We start from the raw sequence: 17,586 nt of genomic DNA, 5'->3' as shown, positions 1-17,586 counted from the left end.
TGCCAAGCATTTAACAAGCAATCAGTAAGTGGTTGATTTATTTTAGCCACTTTATAGTTACTATAAAGTGACTATAACCAGGGTTATAGTCACTGATAAAACATAATGAAGAGAGTGAAACTAATCATTAAAAATAATTATTTGGAGTACCTGTGGATTTCTGTTTTCCTTTCCAGGTCTTTTTCTTGGTATTAGAGATCCCCTTGATTAATAATCAGCTTTAAAATAATTTACTTATCTTTGCAGACCAATAAAATCTTAACAATTGTTATGCTTCTCTTTAGTTACCACTCATTCAGCTGAACAATGTTATACCTTCTCAGGAAGCATTACCTTAAACACCTAAGATTGATCGATTTTCTTTCCCCTTTAACTCTAATAACTCTTTCATTTTTGTGCTCACTTACACATCTCCCATTCTTTATCTCTGGGAGTTGCAGTAGCTAAGCAGTATGACCCTTTCATATTGATATTTCCTGGTCCTTTCCCATTCCCTTAATTCTAAGTAAGAATATGTTCACTTTTCCTATATGGCCTCTAGGTTTGATAGCAAATTGGTATTTCACTACTGAAATAGGGAGTTACCTAGGAACAAAGCCATTCATTTTTGCAAAGAGCAACCTCAAGACTTTCTCTTTCTGCTCCCAGGTCAAATCTCCAATGTCCATATTTCCTTGAATATCTGTCCTAAAGAATTTCAAAGAAAAAAATGAAAAATAAATGGTCAAAGTAAGCATCTCTTCTTTTTAAAAAATATAAAATATGTAAACATGAGAAAATTTCTAAATCATAACTGAATATTATGAGGTTTCCAAATGGAATGACTACAAGGCAAACCATGTCCATTACAAAATCATAAATTTGAAAAGCACATTAACATTGTAGCCAATTTGAAGTGTTATGTAGTCATTAAACTGAAAATAAGAAAAACTATAACAACATGAACAAAATCTGTGCTCAAACATTAAGCAAATAAGCAAAAAAGAAAGTTGTAATGCAATATCATGTATCCAGATAATACAAAGACAAAAGGTACAAGAAAAAAGACAGTTGTTTGGTGAAATTATTGATAAATTCCTTTTTAGCAAGTCTTTAGTATTAGATATTTTGCTATGAAAATAGAGTGATAAGAGGTAAATATATAAAAGAACATGTAACTTGTCTAGTCTATTTCTTACCTCCAAATAATTTCATCAAACAACTGTTTTTTTCTTGTACGTTTTGTCTTTGTATGTATCATTATCTGCTTAAGAGGCAGCTGAGCCTTCCAGGAAGGTATTTATCTATACCATAACTTCTCCAAAGGATTCGTAGTCTACTTGGCTATTTACAAAAGTTGGCTGACATGTAGCTAGAGTATTGATGTAAAATGTAAGAAATATTTTTCATATATGTCAGTTGGGGTTAGTTTTAAGTTTAGGTTTTGCCTTATAATCACCATATACTTTAATTGTCCTTCCCTAATCTGCCTCTTAGGCAGATAATGTAATATTTTAACTACAATTTCTGCCTTCCTGGCAGAAATCCTATTGAACACTAGGATTAAAGTGATAAGTTGCTCATGAGGCAGAATAGGGAAGTGTCCAGTTTCTGCAACAACAATGTGGAGAATCATTTTATGCACCTTCTTCTGAAAAGTTATATACCACTTAATATACAATAGATTTAAAAAATGTAAAAGAAACTGCCTTCTGTATGGTGGGGACTCAACTTGCTTGACTTATTAAATAAAAAAATAAAGTGGGGCTTCCCTGGTGGCGCAGTGGTTGGGAGTCCGCCTGCCGATGCAGGGGACGCGGGTTCGCGCCCCGGTCCGGGAGGATCCCACATGCCGCAGAGCGGCTATGCCCGTGAGCCATGGCCGCTGAGCCTGCGCGTCCGGAGCCATGCTCCGCAACAGGAGAGGCCACGGCAGTGAGAGGCCCATGCAACGCAAAAAAAAAAAAAAAAAAAATTAAAAATAAATAAATAAAGTGAATCTCTTGGTAATAGTCATCATAATAACTATTATTATAATAGAATAATAGTAATAGTGTTATTAACAGACTTCTGAATATGGCAAGAAGGTAAAAAAACTATAGTATGGACATTTTTGAAGAAGAGTCATTGACCATGTCTAACCTTCCCAACAGCTATACAATTTAAAAGAACCTACATATTAGCCTATTAAAAAATAATGTAAAACAGAAAACACATTTGGAAGCCCTCTCAATAAGATGTTAAGTCATAGTAGTAGGGAGTCGTTTTAAGTTTCTTAAGACCTTTGAAGAATCTAATCGTGTTGAGATATAAAACATTTTTTTCAGAATAATCTGTAAAATGCACTATAATTTAATCCATGGTTTATAGGGAGAAAAGTATTCAAACAGATTAAAATGCTAACAGGAAACAACAATTGTATATAGTCTACAAATGTCTCAATCATTCTACTACTTTTATCGTGGTGGCAGTAGATCTCTAGTGTATTTTAAAGCCTTGTGGGGACTTTTGGTTAATACAATGATGGAGGGGGCACTACTGGGTGTCCTCCAATCCATGGGACAGTTCCGTACAACAAAGAGTTGCTGCAAAGAATTGTTATATTGATTTTTTAAATTATAGGTTTGATTAGATATTACCTATGAATTTCATCTCAGAATAGTAAAGGGAACATTACAAAATATTTGTGAAAAGCATGTTTATCAAAAATGTTTAACCTGAATCTAATCAAACCTTTATAAGAAATTTATAGGAAACAAAATAAAGGAACATGTTAAAAAATATTACAATGATATTCAAAATGGAACGAATAATCCCTTTAACAAGTCTCTGTCACACAAAAAAGGGGGGACATCTACTAAGAATACCTACTAAGCCCCACACAGTATGCTAAGCATAGGGGTTACAAAGATGAGTAAGACAGTTCCTCTCCTCAAGTAACTTACTGAGTAATCTAGTCAATACTTAGATATTACCAAACTGAACTTTTCAGGGTTTTTATTTCTCTAAAGGGCACAAGAAGAGCAGTACAAAGGCAAAATATTAAAGCATTATTAGTACCATTTATCGGCCTCCATAAGATCCTGATTCACACTGTTGGTGCTGTGCTCTCTGCCATCAAATGTTCGGATTTTGGGATATTCTGTTCTTCCTGCACATGCCTCTCTCATTTTAAAATTGAAAGCAGCTTGTGCTACCTGTTTATAACGCTTTCTGCTAAATAGGATCTGTTGCTTTACTTGGTGTAGAGCATCTAAAAAGAATCTTTCCACTTCTGTTCTTTCATCTAGTATGTTCTTGGCCAGCTTCTTTACTCGATTCATTTCCTTGTCCTTCATCTGAAGAAGATGCTGCAGCTTGAAAATTTCAATCTGACCCGCTTGGTTCTTTACCATTGCCTGCTGCTGCAGTTTTAAAACTTCAGTCTCAAACTCTTTGGTCATACAACTCAGGGTAGTCTCCAAGCTTACTACCTTCTTCTGAAGAGTTTGGATTTGTAATTTCTGCTGGGTAAGCTGCATTATCTTTTCCTTAACCAACAGATCATTGATTTCCTAAAACAGAAAGATGAGAGAGGTGAGAGATTTTTTTTTTTTAATTAATTTCAAAACTTAAAAGTTCCTCACTAATATCCATTACTTCATGAGATTTGAGTTTGAGGCCAGGTTGCAATGGTGATATTTTGGTATTCAGTGCATAAAGAGTAAGAAACATCAAGAGTCCCTGTCTGGACTTAGGAAGGCCACAGATTTTACTAATTAAGAAACTCTCCTTCCTCTAAAATTATGAAAAGTTCAATATTTTATATTATCAAAAAAATATTCCAAAATCAGTAAGACTGTACAGTAAAACAGTAATTTAACAACTATATACTGCAAACTGTGGCAGTCTGCTAGTTGCCTATCCTAGTGTCCATTTTCCATTTCTTCCTTCGTAATAAAACCCCAATTTTATTCAGAAAGGTAGTAAGCCCAGCTGAAAATTCCCAGTTTCCCTTGTGTTCAGCAAAGCCACATGACTAAGCTCTGATGGAAGAGCTGCGAGTAGAAATTTGTATAGGACTTCCAGGAAGAGCTCTAAAGGGAGGGGCATGCTGTTTTCCTTCTTGTCCTTCTTCCGCTCTGTTGTTAGAGCTCCAGCAGCTGCTGGGGGCCATGAGGTGACTCTGAGGAGATAAGCCATGTGTTGCAGAACAAAGTTGAGGAGCCCGAGTGTCTGCCGAATTTGTAGCACTACCATTCCAGCTCTGGATTGCTTACCTCCAGACTTCCTTTAGGGAGAGAATACACCTTACATGGGGAAACCATTGTTGTCACAGTTGTCACAGTTCCTAAGTGATTCAGAGACCAACTCTAAGCAAAGTAAAATGAATACTAAGGTAGTAGAGGACAGGGGTTATATTTATGTTTCGGATGTATTCTTTATAAAGCCAAGTCTAAAGTTTCTTATAAGTCATTCAGTAATTAACTTTTCAGATAAGAAAAATACACCATCCAGACAGAAGAAAAATTGTCCTATTGCCCTTATGTATCACTACTATACTCAAGTCTTAGTATTCACCAACCCAATCTTTACAAAAAAGGAAACAAAATCGAAATGAACCTTTTGCTGTAAAAGGGAAGTCTGAGTCTCTTGCAACTTCTGAGAGTTTTTTTGTAGAGCATCAGCTTCCTTCAGGTGGTATGCGAGAGCTTTCTGGAGATAAATATTCTCTTTAAAAACAGCTCTTCCAGCATTGTTCAATTGCCTGAAATAGATAGATATAAGATCCCAAAACACAGACCTAAGTTTTAAATATTACCAAACTAGAACAATGACTGCTAAATCCCCTAACATTAATAATAATGATCATCCGGAATTCCCTGGTGGTCCAGTGGTTAGGACTCGGCAATTTCACTGATGTGGCCCACCCGGGTTCAATCCCTGTTCAGGGAACTAAGATCCCGCAAGCTGCACGGGGCAACCAAAAAAAAAATTAAAATCAATAATTTAAAAAAATAATAATGACCAGCACTTATTTAGCTTATGGTGGGTACTCAATAGTTAGGTGGGGATCTTGAGAACTAAGTTCTCACCAACAGGAAAGTAAAAAGGGACGTGTTACTTCCAGTCCAAGGCAATTAAGGGCAGGTATGAGTTTCCCATGCTCTCTCTTTGTACATGTGACTGGATATGAAGAACAAGATGGAAGCAGCCCAGGTTCCTGAATCACCCCTGGAGTAGAGCTGTCAGACCCACATTAGATTAGAAATAAACCATTGAGACTTAGTTTATTAACACAGTGCAGTTTAGTGTTACTTTCACTAATATACCTCATGAAAACTGTGCACAGTTGCCATTATTAACACCATTTTTAGATGGAGAAATTTAATTTCAAAAAAGTTAAGAAATCTTCTTACAGTCAGTTAGTATACATGTTGAGAACCAAAGTGTAACTTCGAAGCCCAGATTCTTTTCTCCACACTATGCTGCTACAAAAAGGGTGGATGGAAAAGGGGTGGGTACACAGAGAGAAAGAAACAGCGAAGGAAAGTAAACCAGAAAATTTGAAGAAAGCAGACCAAGAGAGAAGGGGGTAGAAAACATGATAAGAACAAAAAAGACTAGCAAAGAGGTAAGAAAGGCTATTAGAAAGAAAAAAGAGGCAGCGATCTCCTACACAACAGCTTCATGGTGGGCTCTGTCTGCCAGCATTATTATCTTCTTCTCAGCCTCTTTTTCTAGTCGGTACTAAAAAAGAAAATAGGCTGTTTTAATACAGTTATATTTCTAACAACAAATTTTACACAGAAAAAGTTAAGTATTTATTTTATAATGTCAAATAAAATACTCCTGTCCACATGACCTGATGTGAAGTGCTCCAAGTATCAATGGAGGAGCCAGCAAAGAGGATAGTGTGAACACAGGGACTTTAGGGTACTTCCCAATTTCACCATTAAAAAAGCAAAATGACATATAAATAGAAAAAAATTCCACATCAGACCTGGAAAGCAGAGCTGGGAGAAATTTCTGTTAAATACAATGTGATGAGAATCATTTATTCATTCATTTAACAAATTCCTATTGAGTACTAATAGTGTACCAGATTTTTTAGATACTAGAGATGCTGTGGTGAACATAACAGATAAGGCTCCTGTTCTCATGGAGCTTATATTCTAGGATGAGATCCAAACAATAATAATAATTAAAATGCATTGAGCATTTACTATGTGCCAGGCATGGTTCTACACATGTATTATTTACTTCTCACAACAATGTAATTAGATACCTATGAATTAGATACTATTATTGTCCCCAAAGACAAGGATTGAAGAAACTGAGAGAAAGGTTAGTGACTTGTCCAAAATCATACAGCTAGTAAATGGCAGAGCAGGGATTCAAACGCAGGCAATTTGATGCTATACAGCCTCCCAGCAAGTAAACAAATAAGAGAATTAATAGACTGTGATAAATGCTATAAATGAAATAAATGGGGTAATGAAATAGTAACTGAGGGAGGTAATTTTAGATTGGGTTTAGGGATTATCTCTTTGAGGGGATGACATTTGAGCTCTGAAGAATGCGAATAAGCCAGAACTGCAATAAGAACATTTCAGGAAGAGAGAATAGCAAGTACAAAAATATGCAGGTGGTTCAAGGAACAGAAAGGATTAAATGGGAAAACACAACAAAATACTAATAACCTGAGGGAAGTCCTTTATATGATCAGGTGGAACATGCTGAGGTATGAGATAAATGAACAGGGCTTACTAGAAAGCCCACTGCCATGGACCAGCAGCACTGGGGCTCAAACCAGTATAGGAGTTTGTATCTAACCATGAAGTCTGTACCTCACATGGTAAGGCAGACACTGCTGTGGCTGGACAACCCAACACTCCTTCCCATCCTCCTTTTCCCTTCCCAGCTTCCACCAGTGGCTGGAGAAACAAAACACCCCTTTTCCCTGGCGTCCATTATAACATGGTTCTGGACAATCAGAGAGATGTAAGAAGAAATCTGCTAGGAGCTTCTGGGGAAAGTTTCACGGTTTCCAGATAAAAGGGACAGATACAGATGGAGCCTCCCTTCTTCCCGCCCTAAGAGAGATGACTCTCAGAGCTGCATTAACCATCTTGCAATTATGAGGGAAAGGCCAGCAGCCACCTACTTCCAGACATAAAAATCCTATTTATATAAGCACTGTCATTCAAGTAATCTGTAAACTGACCAAGCACTTCTAACATTTGTTTGTGGAATGTTACACCAAGTAGGAGAGAGATCAAGTGTAGGGTGGAGTGAGGAAAGAGGCAGCTGAGAGCAGCCCATTCCTGAGCACTTCCATTCCTAACAGTGCCAGGAAGTGCCTGAGAGGGAAAGCGTCTAGATACTGCTCCTGCCCCACTCCCAGGTTATTCAATACACAAACTGGAAACCTAGAGCCACTTTTGAAAGCAAATCCTTTTATATAAACCTGATACGAGTACTTATTTGCCTCACCCTCACTTCCTTACATTCCCACCAATTTGTGAAAAAATGTATTCCTTTCCTAAGGATGAAAAATTAAAGAAAATATTAAAAGAATTAAAGAAAAACCAGGGGGACTCTGAGAATTAACTTTAGAAGCACAGAGAAATGTGGAAGTCTGTGATGTGCTAAGGAACATTTTTGAGCCCCCTTTTTATTTATTTATTTATGGCTGCTTTGGGTCTTCGTTGCTGCGCACACAGGGGCTACTCTTTGTTGCGGTGTGCGGGCTTCTTACTGCGGTGGCTTCTCTTGTTGCGGAGCACGGGCTCTAGGCGCACGGGCTTCAGTAGTTGTGGCTCACGGGCTTTAGAGCGCAGGCTCAGTAGTTGTGGCGCACAGGCTTAGTTGCTCCATGGCATGTGGGATCTTCCCAGACCAGGGCTCGAACCCGTGTCCCCTGCACTGGCAGGCGGATTCTACACCACTGTGCCACCAGGGAAGTCCTGAGCCCCTTTTACTAATATCCTTATTTGGCTTGACTAAGGGAAGACCCTCACGTGTATCAGAGCAACCTCTCTAATCCCATCTCCCCTATAAAAAGTGGTACATGGAGCTTTAGTTCCACCAGGAGACAACAAGCTGGGGTGGGGGATGTGTCCTGAAGCCTTGGTCAGATGACAATCTCTCTTGAGGATTTCAAGAATCTCTAACTAAGAGGGGGGAAAAAGATAATCTTCTAATAAGATACCAAATGAAAACTTGATGTCTCAGAATACATATAAATATACTTACGTCGTTCTAGTACACAATATATTTATTTATTAATGCAAATATGCTGTACCTTTTCTTCCAAAAACCTGCCTTCCAATCTCCTAAGAGTCTCCTGATGTTTCTGCTCTATGTTCCTTAAGTTCTCCTTCAGCTAAAATTAAAATAACGAAAAACAGAATGGTCAGTAGGAAATGGGGTGGATTGGGGCATATTCCTGGAAAATTCTCAGTCAGGAAATATTTTCTGTTATACATTACCTCTTAATCCTGAACACACAGAAAAACTCCATGCCCTCCCTCTGAGTACCATACTTCTCATAATCGTCTATAGATTTACAAGATCAGTATTGAGTTTCTAAAAAGCTTTTCATGAATAACAGTTTTCAGAACATTCAGATAAGTTATTATCATATTCATTTCCCCCCCCCCAATATCTTCATTTTAAACATGTGGACTTACAGAATCATAATATTTTAGAATTACCACGAATCTTAGGAGTCAGACTATACAAATCTCCCACTTAATATAGGAATCTCTTCTATGAGAAAAATATCTAGAGACAGAAGTATCACTAATCAAATCCTATTAATTCACTAGGCTGCCCTTTTAAGAGTTCTCATTTTTAGAAAATTCTTCCTAGTATCAATCTAAAAAGTATCTCCCTGTGATTCCCATAGACAGATCCTTCTATCCTCTAAAACTACATAGAATAAAAAGGACATAAAATTCTTCCAGGCAAAGAGAATTGAGCTAACTTAAAGCTATGATCCTGAAGGCTATATATACTGGCAAGAACCAATCAGATTGAAATCGGCACACTCAATCTAATATTCATGCCACAAAAAAAGGCAGTAGAGAAGAGCTTTCCATCACACAGACCAGAGTTCAACTGTTACCTCTCTGACTTACCAGCTGTTTGGGCAAATCACTTATCTTCTCTAAGTCTCAAATCTCCAGGGTAAAAAGAGGATAATAATAGTAGCTATTCTCATAGAGGTGTGACAAAGATTAAATAACAAATAATACACACAAAATACTTAGAATAGTAACCATTTAATACAGAGGTTAGTTATTTTATGTCTAATATTGTCCTCCCTTATACTTCACAATTTTCCTTCCTGTGATCTCTGTCCTAACAGTATTAAATCTCCATTTGATCCATATCATATGATTTCAGATGTTCTTCTTTCTTCCTGTATTTTTTAGACAATTTAAAAAAATGGCCTCATATTGTCAAAGACTTTCAAAATTAATGTCAATATATAAATTTGTGGAAATGTCTACCATGCCAGTGGGATGGGGGGGGTGGACCTTTCAATTGCCATTGGGGTCCCCAAAAATCTATAAATTAATAAATAAATCTTTTGAAAGATAATTAGGCAATGCATATGAAAAACCTTAAAAGTTCACGTTCTAATTTAACCTATAAATTTCACTATAACTTCTAGGAAGTTATCCTAAAAACTAATTAAAAATATAGAAAAATACTTTGGTACTTAGATGTTCCTCAGTTTATAATAGTGAAAAATTAGAGGAAAGTCCAAATGTCCAACAACAAGGGACCGATTAGTAAATCATGATATATCTACCCAATGAAATTCCATGCATGTAGTCAAAAGGTTTTATAGAAAAATACATAATGGCATTGAAAAATGTTCACAATATGTAAAGTGAAAAAATCAGGTTAACAAACAATTTGTACACCATAACCTCATTTTTGTAAAAATAGCATATATTGTAGATACTTTAAAATATATTTATATATAGCAGAGGTGGAAAAACTAAAGACAATATACCAAAATATTAACAGTGGTTATCTTTAAGTAATATAGTTGTGAGGGGAGGTTTTTCATTTTCTCTTATCAGCTAAATTTGCTGAAATGGGTATTATCACTTTGTCAAAAGAAGAAAGACTAAAACAAATTATTTAAAAAATATTAATTGCAACCTACCAATGTATGCTCCTTTTGTTAATCAGGTAATGAAAATAATTTTTTCTTTAAATTTATGCTTTGAATACCTTTTGATAAGCTAAACTTAATTGGCCTCTTTTAAATTTGTATAATGAATCCTATAGCACAGTATAATTAATTTTCCTCCCTTTTATTAAATTCATGGGCCCCACACCTGCCTTAATTCTTCCATATTTGGGATTCCACATAACCATCTTATTTTTTCCCATTAGCCAGTATCTTTTGCCTTTGTATTTTAAGTTTTCCTTATTCCTGCCCACCACCCCTCTTTCAAAGGGCTGAAATTTATTTCTCCACTAGGTGGCAACATTGTTCTTTAAAAAAAATCACACCAAGGCCCAAAAGAATATGCACTAGTTTTTTTTCTTTTAACATCTTTATTGACATACAATTGCTTTACAATGTTGTGTTAGTTTCTGCTGTATCACAAAGTGAATCAGCTATATGTATACATATATCCCCATATCCTCATAACCCCTTCCTCTTGAGCCTCCCTCCCACCCTCCCTATCCCACCCCTCCAGGTGGTCACAAAGCACCGAGATGATCTCTCTGGGTTATGCAGCTGCTTCCCACTAGGTATCTGTTTTACATTTGGTAGTGTATATATATCAGTGTTACTCTCTCACTTCGTCCCAGCTTACCCTTCCCCCTCCCCGTGTCCTCAAGTCCATTCTCTGTGTCTGCATCTTTATTCCTGTCCTGCCCCTAGGTTCATCAGAACCTTTTTTTTTTTTTTTTAGATTCCATATATATGTGTTAGCATACAGTATTTGTTTTTCTCTTTCTGACTTACTTCACTCTGCATGACAGACTCTAGGTCCATCCACCTCTCTACAAATAACTCAATTTCGTTTCTTTTTATGGCTGAGTAATATTCCATTGTATATATGTTGCCACATCTTCTTTATACACTCATCTGTTGATGGACACTTAGGTTGCTTCCATGTCCTGGCTATTGTAAATAGAGCTGCAATGAACATTTTGGTACATGACTCTTTTTGAATTATGGTTTTCTCAGGGTATATGCCCAGTAGTGGGATTGCTGGGTCGTATGGTAGTTCTATTTTTAGTTTTTTAAGGAACCTCCATACTGTTCTCCATAGTGGCTGTATCAATTTACATTCCCACCAACAGTGCAAGAGGGTTCCCTTTTCTCCACACCCTCTCCAGCATTTATTGTTTGTAGATTTTTTGATGATGGCCATTCTGACTGGTGTGAGGTGATACCTCATTGTAGTTTTGATTTGCATTTCTCTAATGATTAGTGATGTTGAACATCCTTTCATGTGTTTGTTGGCAATCTGTATATCTTCCTTGGAGAAATGTCTATTTAGGTCTTCTGTTCTTTTTTGGATTGGGTTGTTTGTTTTTTTGATATTGAGCTGCATGAGCTGCTTGTATATTTTGGAGATTAATCCTTTGTCAGTTGCTTCGTTTGCACATATTTTCTCCCATTCTGAAGCTTGTCTTTTCATCTTGTTTATGGTCTCCTTTGCTGTGCAAAAGCTTTTAAGTTTCATTAGGTCCCATTTGTTTATTTTTGTTTTTATTTTCATGACTCTAGGAGGTGGGTCAAAAAGGATCTTGCTGTGATCTTGGTTGCAGAACACATAGAGTGTTCTGCCTATGTTTTCCTCTAAGAGTTTTATAGTGTCTGGCCTTACATTTAGGTCTTTAATACATTTTGAGTTTATTTTTGTGTATGGTGTTAGGAAGTGTTCTAATTTCATTCTTTTACATGTAGCTGTCCAGTTTTCCCAGCACCACTTATTGAAGAGGCTGCCTTTTCTCCATCGTATATTCTTGCTTCCTTTATCAAAGATAAGGTGACCATATGTGTGTGGGTTATCTCTGGGTTTTCTATCCTGTTCCATTGATCTATATTTCTGTTTTTGTGCCAGTACCATACTGTCTTGATTACTGTAGCTTTGTAGTATACGCTGAAGTCAGGGAGCCTGATTCCTCCAGCTCCATTTTTCTTTCTCAAGATTGCTTTGGCTATTTGGGGTCTTTTGTGTTTCCATACAAATTGTGAAATTTTTTGTTCTAGTTCTGTGAAAAAGGCCATTGGTAGTTTGATAGGTATTGCATTGAATCTGTAGATTGCTTTGGGTAGTATAGTCATTTTCTCAATGTTGATTCTTCCAATCCAAGAACATGGTATATCTCTCCATCTGTTGGTATCATCTTTAATTTCTTTCATCAGTGTCTTATAGTTTTCTGCATACAGGTCTTTTGACTACTTGGGTAGGCTTATCCCTAGGTATTTTATTCTTTTTGTTGCAATGGTAAATGGGAGTGTTTCCTTAACAACTAGTTCCTAATTCACTTTGATTCAGAATGTATACCTACACCTAGGATGGCTATTTTAAAGTTCCTGAAAAGTTAGTGAACTTAACTTGATTCATTCTGCAGCATTTTCATATAAAACAAAACTAGATATTCTTTCTAGAAACTTTTCAGCTTTATTGAGGAATTGTAGATAAATAAAATGTATGATAGTTCAAGTGTACATCATGATGATTTGATATACATACACTTTGTGGAAGGATTCTTCCCATTTAGTGGAAAACTTGATATTCCTTAAATTACATTTAATAAAAGACCCACTCAGCATTTAACATAGATTTATTGAGCATTACTGTGTATCCTGTCCTTCAATGAATACAAAGCACAGTACTGTTCATGCCTCAAAAAATTTACAATCTAGCAGGGGAGATAAGACAAATAATAAATATAATATCAAGATAGAATGGGCTAAGTGGTATAAAAGAAATACAAAATGCTATGGAAACATACAAAAAATTACCTTTTTGCTAATCATCTTTTAAAAATTTTTTTCTCTTTTTTCTAGCTTAATTGAAATATAATTAATCTATAACATTGTGTAAATGTAAGGTGTACAATGTGTTACTTTGATATACTATATTGCAAAATGATTACTACCATAGCATTAGCTAACACCTCCATCATGTCACAAAAACTACCATTTCTTTTTCTGTAGCAAGAACATTTAAGATCTACTCTCTTAGCAACTTTCAAGTATGTCATACAGTATTATTAGTTATAATCACCATACTGTACATTAGTTTCCCAAGAACTTGTCAGTCTTATAACTGGCAGTTTTTACCGTTTGACCAACATCTCCCCATTCCTCCCCCCGCCAGCCCAAGTAACCACTCTGAGTTCAGCGTGGTTTTTTTTGGCTGCACCACACTGCTTGTGGGATCCACAGACCAGGGATTGAAGCTGCGCCACCGCCGTGAAAGTAACAAGTCCTAACCACGGACCACCAGGGAATTCCCAAAGTTCAGCTTTTTAAATTATTTATTTATTTTAATAAATTTATTTATTTTATTTTATTTATTTTTGGCTGTGTTGGGTCTTCGTTGCTTTGCTGTGCGCGGGCTTTCTCTAGTTGTGGCGCGCGCGGGCTACGCATTGTTGTGGTGTGCAGGCTTCTCATTGCGGTGGCTTCTCTTGTTGCAGAGCACAGGCTCTAGGCGTGCAGACTTCAGTAGTTGTGGCATGAGGGCTCAACAGTTGCGGTTTGTGGGCTCTAGTGTGCAGGCTCAGTAGTTGTGGCACACGGGCTTAGTTGCTCCGCGGCATGTGGGATCTTCCTGGACCAGGGCTTGAACCTGTGTCCCCTGCACTGGCAGGTGGAATTCTTAACCACTGCACCACAAAGGAAGTCCCTCAGCTTTTTTTAGATTCCACATATAAATTGTATTGCACAGTATTTGTCTTTCTCTGTCTGACTTATTTCACTTAGCATAACGCCCTCAAGTTTTGTCCAAATTGTCACAAATGGCAAGAAGAAAATTATTACTTTTAAATAGTACACTGAGGAAGTCCTTATGGAGAATACGCATTTGAGCTGAGCCTCTGAAGAATAGGTAAAATTTTAATGGACAGAGCTCTATCAGGAGTATATTCCAAATAGAAGAAACAGCGTAAACAAAGAAAGGCAGAAAAGACTTCAGGGAATATCCGGGTTGGGTGGATTAAAGGTGGTGTGTATGGGAAAGTGTAGGAAAAGGAAATAGTATGTTCCAAAGTAGGTGTAGGGTCTTGATTTTCACGCTAAGGTGTCTGGACAATATTCTGTTTACAATAGAGAAGATTGTTTATAATCTTCTTTACTAAAGAAGATTCTTTTTTCCCCCCTTGTTGCTATTTTTACTTTAAATATAGCAGTGTGTACACGTCAATCCCAAACTCCCTAACTATCCCTTCCCTCCACCCTTCCCCCCAGTAACCATGAGTTCGTTCTCTAAGTCTGTGAGTCTATTACTGAAGAAGATTCTTGAGGGAAGTGACCAGAACATCATCAGAACTGTGATATTTTAAGATTATTCCTGCAGTAGTGTGTACTTTGTACTGCGGTGGTGTGGTGAACTTAAAATACGTCCACATTTGGAATTTCCTGGCGGTCCGGTGGTTAGGACTCAGAGATCTCATTGCCTAGGGCCCAGGTTCAAACCCTGGTCGGGGAACTAAGATCCCACAAGCCCTAGGGACCCGCCAAAAAAAAAAAGTTGAACTCAGAGTGGTGGTTACCTGGGCTGGGGGGAGGGGGAAATGGGGAGATATTGGTCAAAGGGTACAAACTACCGCTTATAAGACTGACAATTTCTTAGGAGTCTAATGTGCAGTAATAAGAATAGCAGGATCAGCAACAGCAGGTAATCTTTATCATACAGTGCTAAGCATTTACAGTAAAACAGATTACACGTATTCCCCGCTTTTCTGAAAGTTCGCTTTACACCACTCTGCTTTTACAAAAAAACCTACATTAGTACCTGTTTTCGCTAACCAAAAGTAATCCAGAGAGGATTTTCACTTTTATGAGAAAAAGGCAAAAAGCAAAAAAATAGTGTTCAGCAGCAAGCGGTGTTACTGAGAGGCAAAGCACACCCTTAGCAACGAGGGGAGTGGCACCACTAAACTCCTTCCCCGTGAACTATACTCAGCGTCAAGCTGCCATAGATTTGAACTACGTCTGTGAGCATCTGTGCTTTATCTTGATTTTGTGCTTCTGTTAGCAAGGTGTGTCCTATGGTAACTGCTTCTTCAGCTTAGGAAAGGTTTCATAGGAACTACTTTCAGATAGCGAGGGAAACCTGTATTTCATTTAGTCTTCACAATGACCCTTTGAAATTGGTACTATTGTTCTCACCCCCATGTTACAGATGAGGAAACTTAACAAGATACCCAAGTAGTGAAGACAGTATTTACACTCTAGCAGTATGACTTCAAAGCACCAACATTTAGCCCCTATACCACATGGTGTATGGCTATCTCAGGTGGCAATACTACTTCTGTTACTATTACTAATAATAGCAGCAGTTGCGTGTTAGAGCTGGCTCATACCAGGAATTTTGCTAGCACATTGTAAAAGCATTGGTAGCTTGAAATTGGCCACAACATAAGTATTTACACCAAGGAAATCAGCAAATGCTACAAATGAGGACCTTTTTTTGCAGAGAGCTACACACCACTGTTAATTCTCACTATGTGACATACACTATTTTAAGCACTTTACATATATGAACTCATTTAAGCCTTACAACAACCCTATGAGCCAATAACTCTTATCACCCCCATTTTACAGATGAGGAAACCTAGGTATAGAGAGGGTAAGTAATTTGCCCAGAACCACAAAGCTGATTTCAGCTCCTTGTGCCCAGCCCTCATCTGTGCCATTTATTGCATTGCCGTTAATGCAAGAGAACTGTTTTCTGAACTGAGGGAATGGCAAGAGCATGCAAGGTCAGAGAAACTTTCTGAAAGTACTCAGTTTTCCTCACCACATCCAGCCCTACCCAGAGTGCCTTAAATTTTTCTAAAATTATCATTCATCAGTCTAGACATATTGTCCTTTAGGACTTCGCTACTTTGCTCCTAATGTTTTTCTGGATCTGTAGTTCCAAAGGTTTAACTGCTGATAAATGTGAGTGGGTGTATTCGCTAAGATCTGGTGAATTCACAAAGAAATCAAAGCTGAGAAAAAGAAAAGTCTAACCATCAAGACTTTTTGCGTCCAGTCCTACACTGATATATCTTCCCTGTTTCTCCCATATAATCTCTAAAATGTCAAAGGGATTCCTTTACTATCTCATAGGAGTAAATTTCTATGAAGGCCTTTTCAGACATAAGTAGCTAATTCTAATCTCCTTTAAAAAAAAAAAAAAAGGAAGAAAGAAAGAAACTTACATCATCTAATTCTTTCTCTACTTGGATTTTTCTCTTCTGGAATTGTTTTATTGTTTTGAGCTCTGTCTGAATCATGCCAATTTCTCTGGCTTTTTGACGGAACTGTCCCTCCAGCTCACTTATTTGCACAGTATATTTTTGTTCCTGTAGGCAAAAAAAAAAAAGGTAAATGAGTTAGGAAAAAGAACAGAGGTCACACAGAGTCCTGTTCCATATGAAGCCTTAAGCCATTTGTCTATCTTTGAAGAAATTGTTCCCTTTTTATTTTTGCTTTTGCATAAAGTTTTAATTTTTATTAAAAGAGACCAAGTGCCTTGAATAAGTAAAAAATTCTAAAGTGAGCTGATCTTGTATAGAAGATGTAGATATTTATTTAAAAGGGGGTATGAGGGACTTCCCTGGTGGTGCAGTGGTTAAGAATCTGCCTGCCAATGCAGGGGACACAAGTTCGAGCCCTGGTCCGGGAAGATCCCACATGCTGCGGAGCAACTAAGCCCGTGTGCCACAACTACTGAGCCTGTGCTTTAGAGCATGGGAGAGCCACAAATACTGAGCCCACGTGCTGCAACTACTGAAGCCCATGTACCTAGAGCCTGTGCTCTGCAACAAGAGAAACCACCGCAATGAGAAGCCCAAGCACTGCAATGAAGAGTAGCCCCCACTCACCGCAACTAGAGAAAGCCTGTGTGCAGCAACGAAGATCCAACACAGCCAAAAATAAAAAACAAATAAATAAATTTATTTTAAAAAATAAAAGAGCTATGAGAAGACTGAACAAATCTTTAACCTGTAAGAAAAATAAATAACATCCCTGATCCTAAATTAAAGTTAGTAAGCTAAGAGACAAAGGGAGGGCCAATATCTCTTATAAATAAACAAGGAAGAAGGTGGAAAAGGAGGAAGGAAAGGGGGAGACAGAAGGAGAAAAAAGAGAGGAGGAGAAAGGGAAGAGAAGGAGAGGGTAAGGAAAAAAAAAAAGAGGGAAATAGAGGAGAAAAAGGCCCAATAACACAATTAAAACATGAACAAGGGCTATCAAAAGAAATACAAATGACTCTCAACCACATGAAAAAATGCTCAACCTAGCTCATAATAAAAGAAATGCAGGAAGGAGGAGGGAAGTGGGGCTTCAACATGGCAGCTGTGGCCCTGGCGGTGGCTACGGTGACGGCCTGGCCTGGGTAGGGCAGAGTTGAA

General features: G+C 37.5%; 1 protein-coding gene across 2 annotated transcripts in view; it reads right to left on the bottom strand.

Annotated features, from left to right (window-relative positions):
- Positions 1 to 17,586, bottom strand: part of BBOF1 (basal body orientation factor 1) — a 39,614-nt gene that overhangs the window by 9,720 nt on the left and 12,308 nt on the right. For both annotated transcript variants that reach the window (XM_060295045.1, XM_060295044.1), the window contains exons 4-9: positions 16,390 to 16,533; positions 8,267 to 8,347; positions 5,639 to 5,709; positions 4,582 to 4,726; positions 3,040 to 3,533; positions 586 to 687 (exon numbers count right to left, since the gene is read on the bottom strand). In XM_060295045.1, the coding sequence (XP_060151028.1) occupies positions 586 to 687; positions 3,040 to 3,533; positions 4,582 to 4,726; positions 5,639 to 5,709; positions 8,267 to 8,347; positions 16,390 to 16,533 (1,037 nt within the window). The remainder of the gene's footprint in view (positions 1 to 585; positions 688 to 3,039; positions 3,534 to 4,581; positions 4,727 to 5,638; positions 5,710 to 8,266; positions 8,348 to 16,389; positions 16,534 to 17,586) is intronic.

This window comes from Globicephala melas, chromosome 2, assembly GCF_963455315.2.
Source record: "Globicephala melas chromosome 2, mGloMel1.2, whole genome shotgun sequence".
Taxonomy (NCBI): domain Eukaryota; kingdom Metazoa; phylum Chordata; class Mammalia; order Artiodactyla; family Delphinidae; genus Globicephala; species Globicephala melas.
Note: the sequence above shows the minus strand (reverse complement) of the source record. Positions and strands in the feature narration are given on the sequence as shown.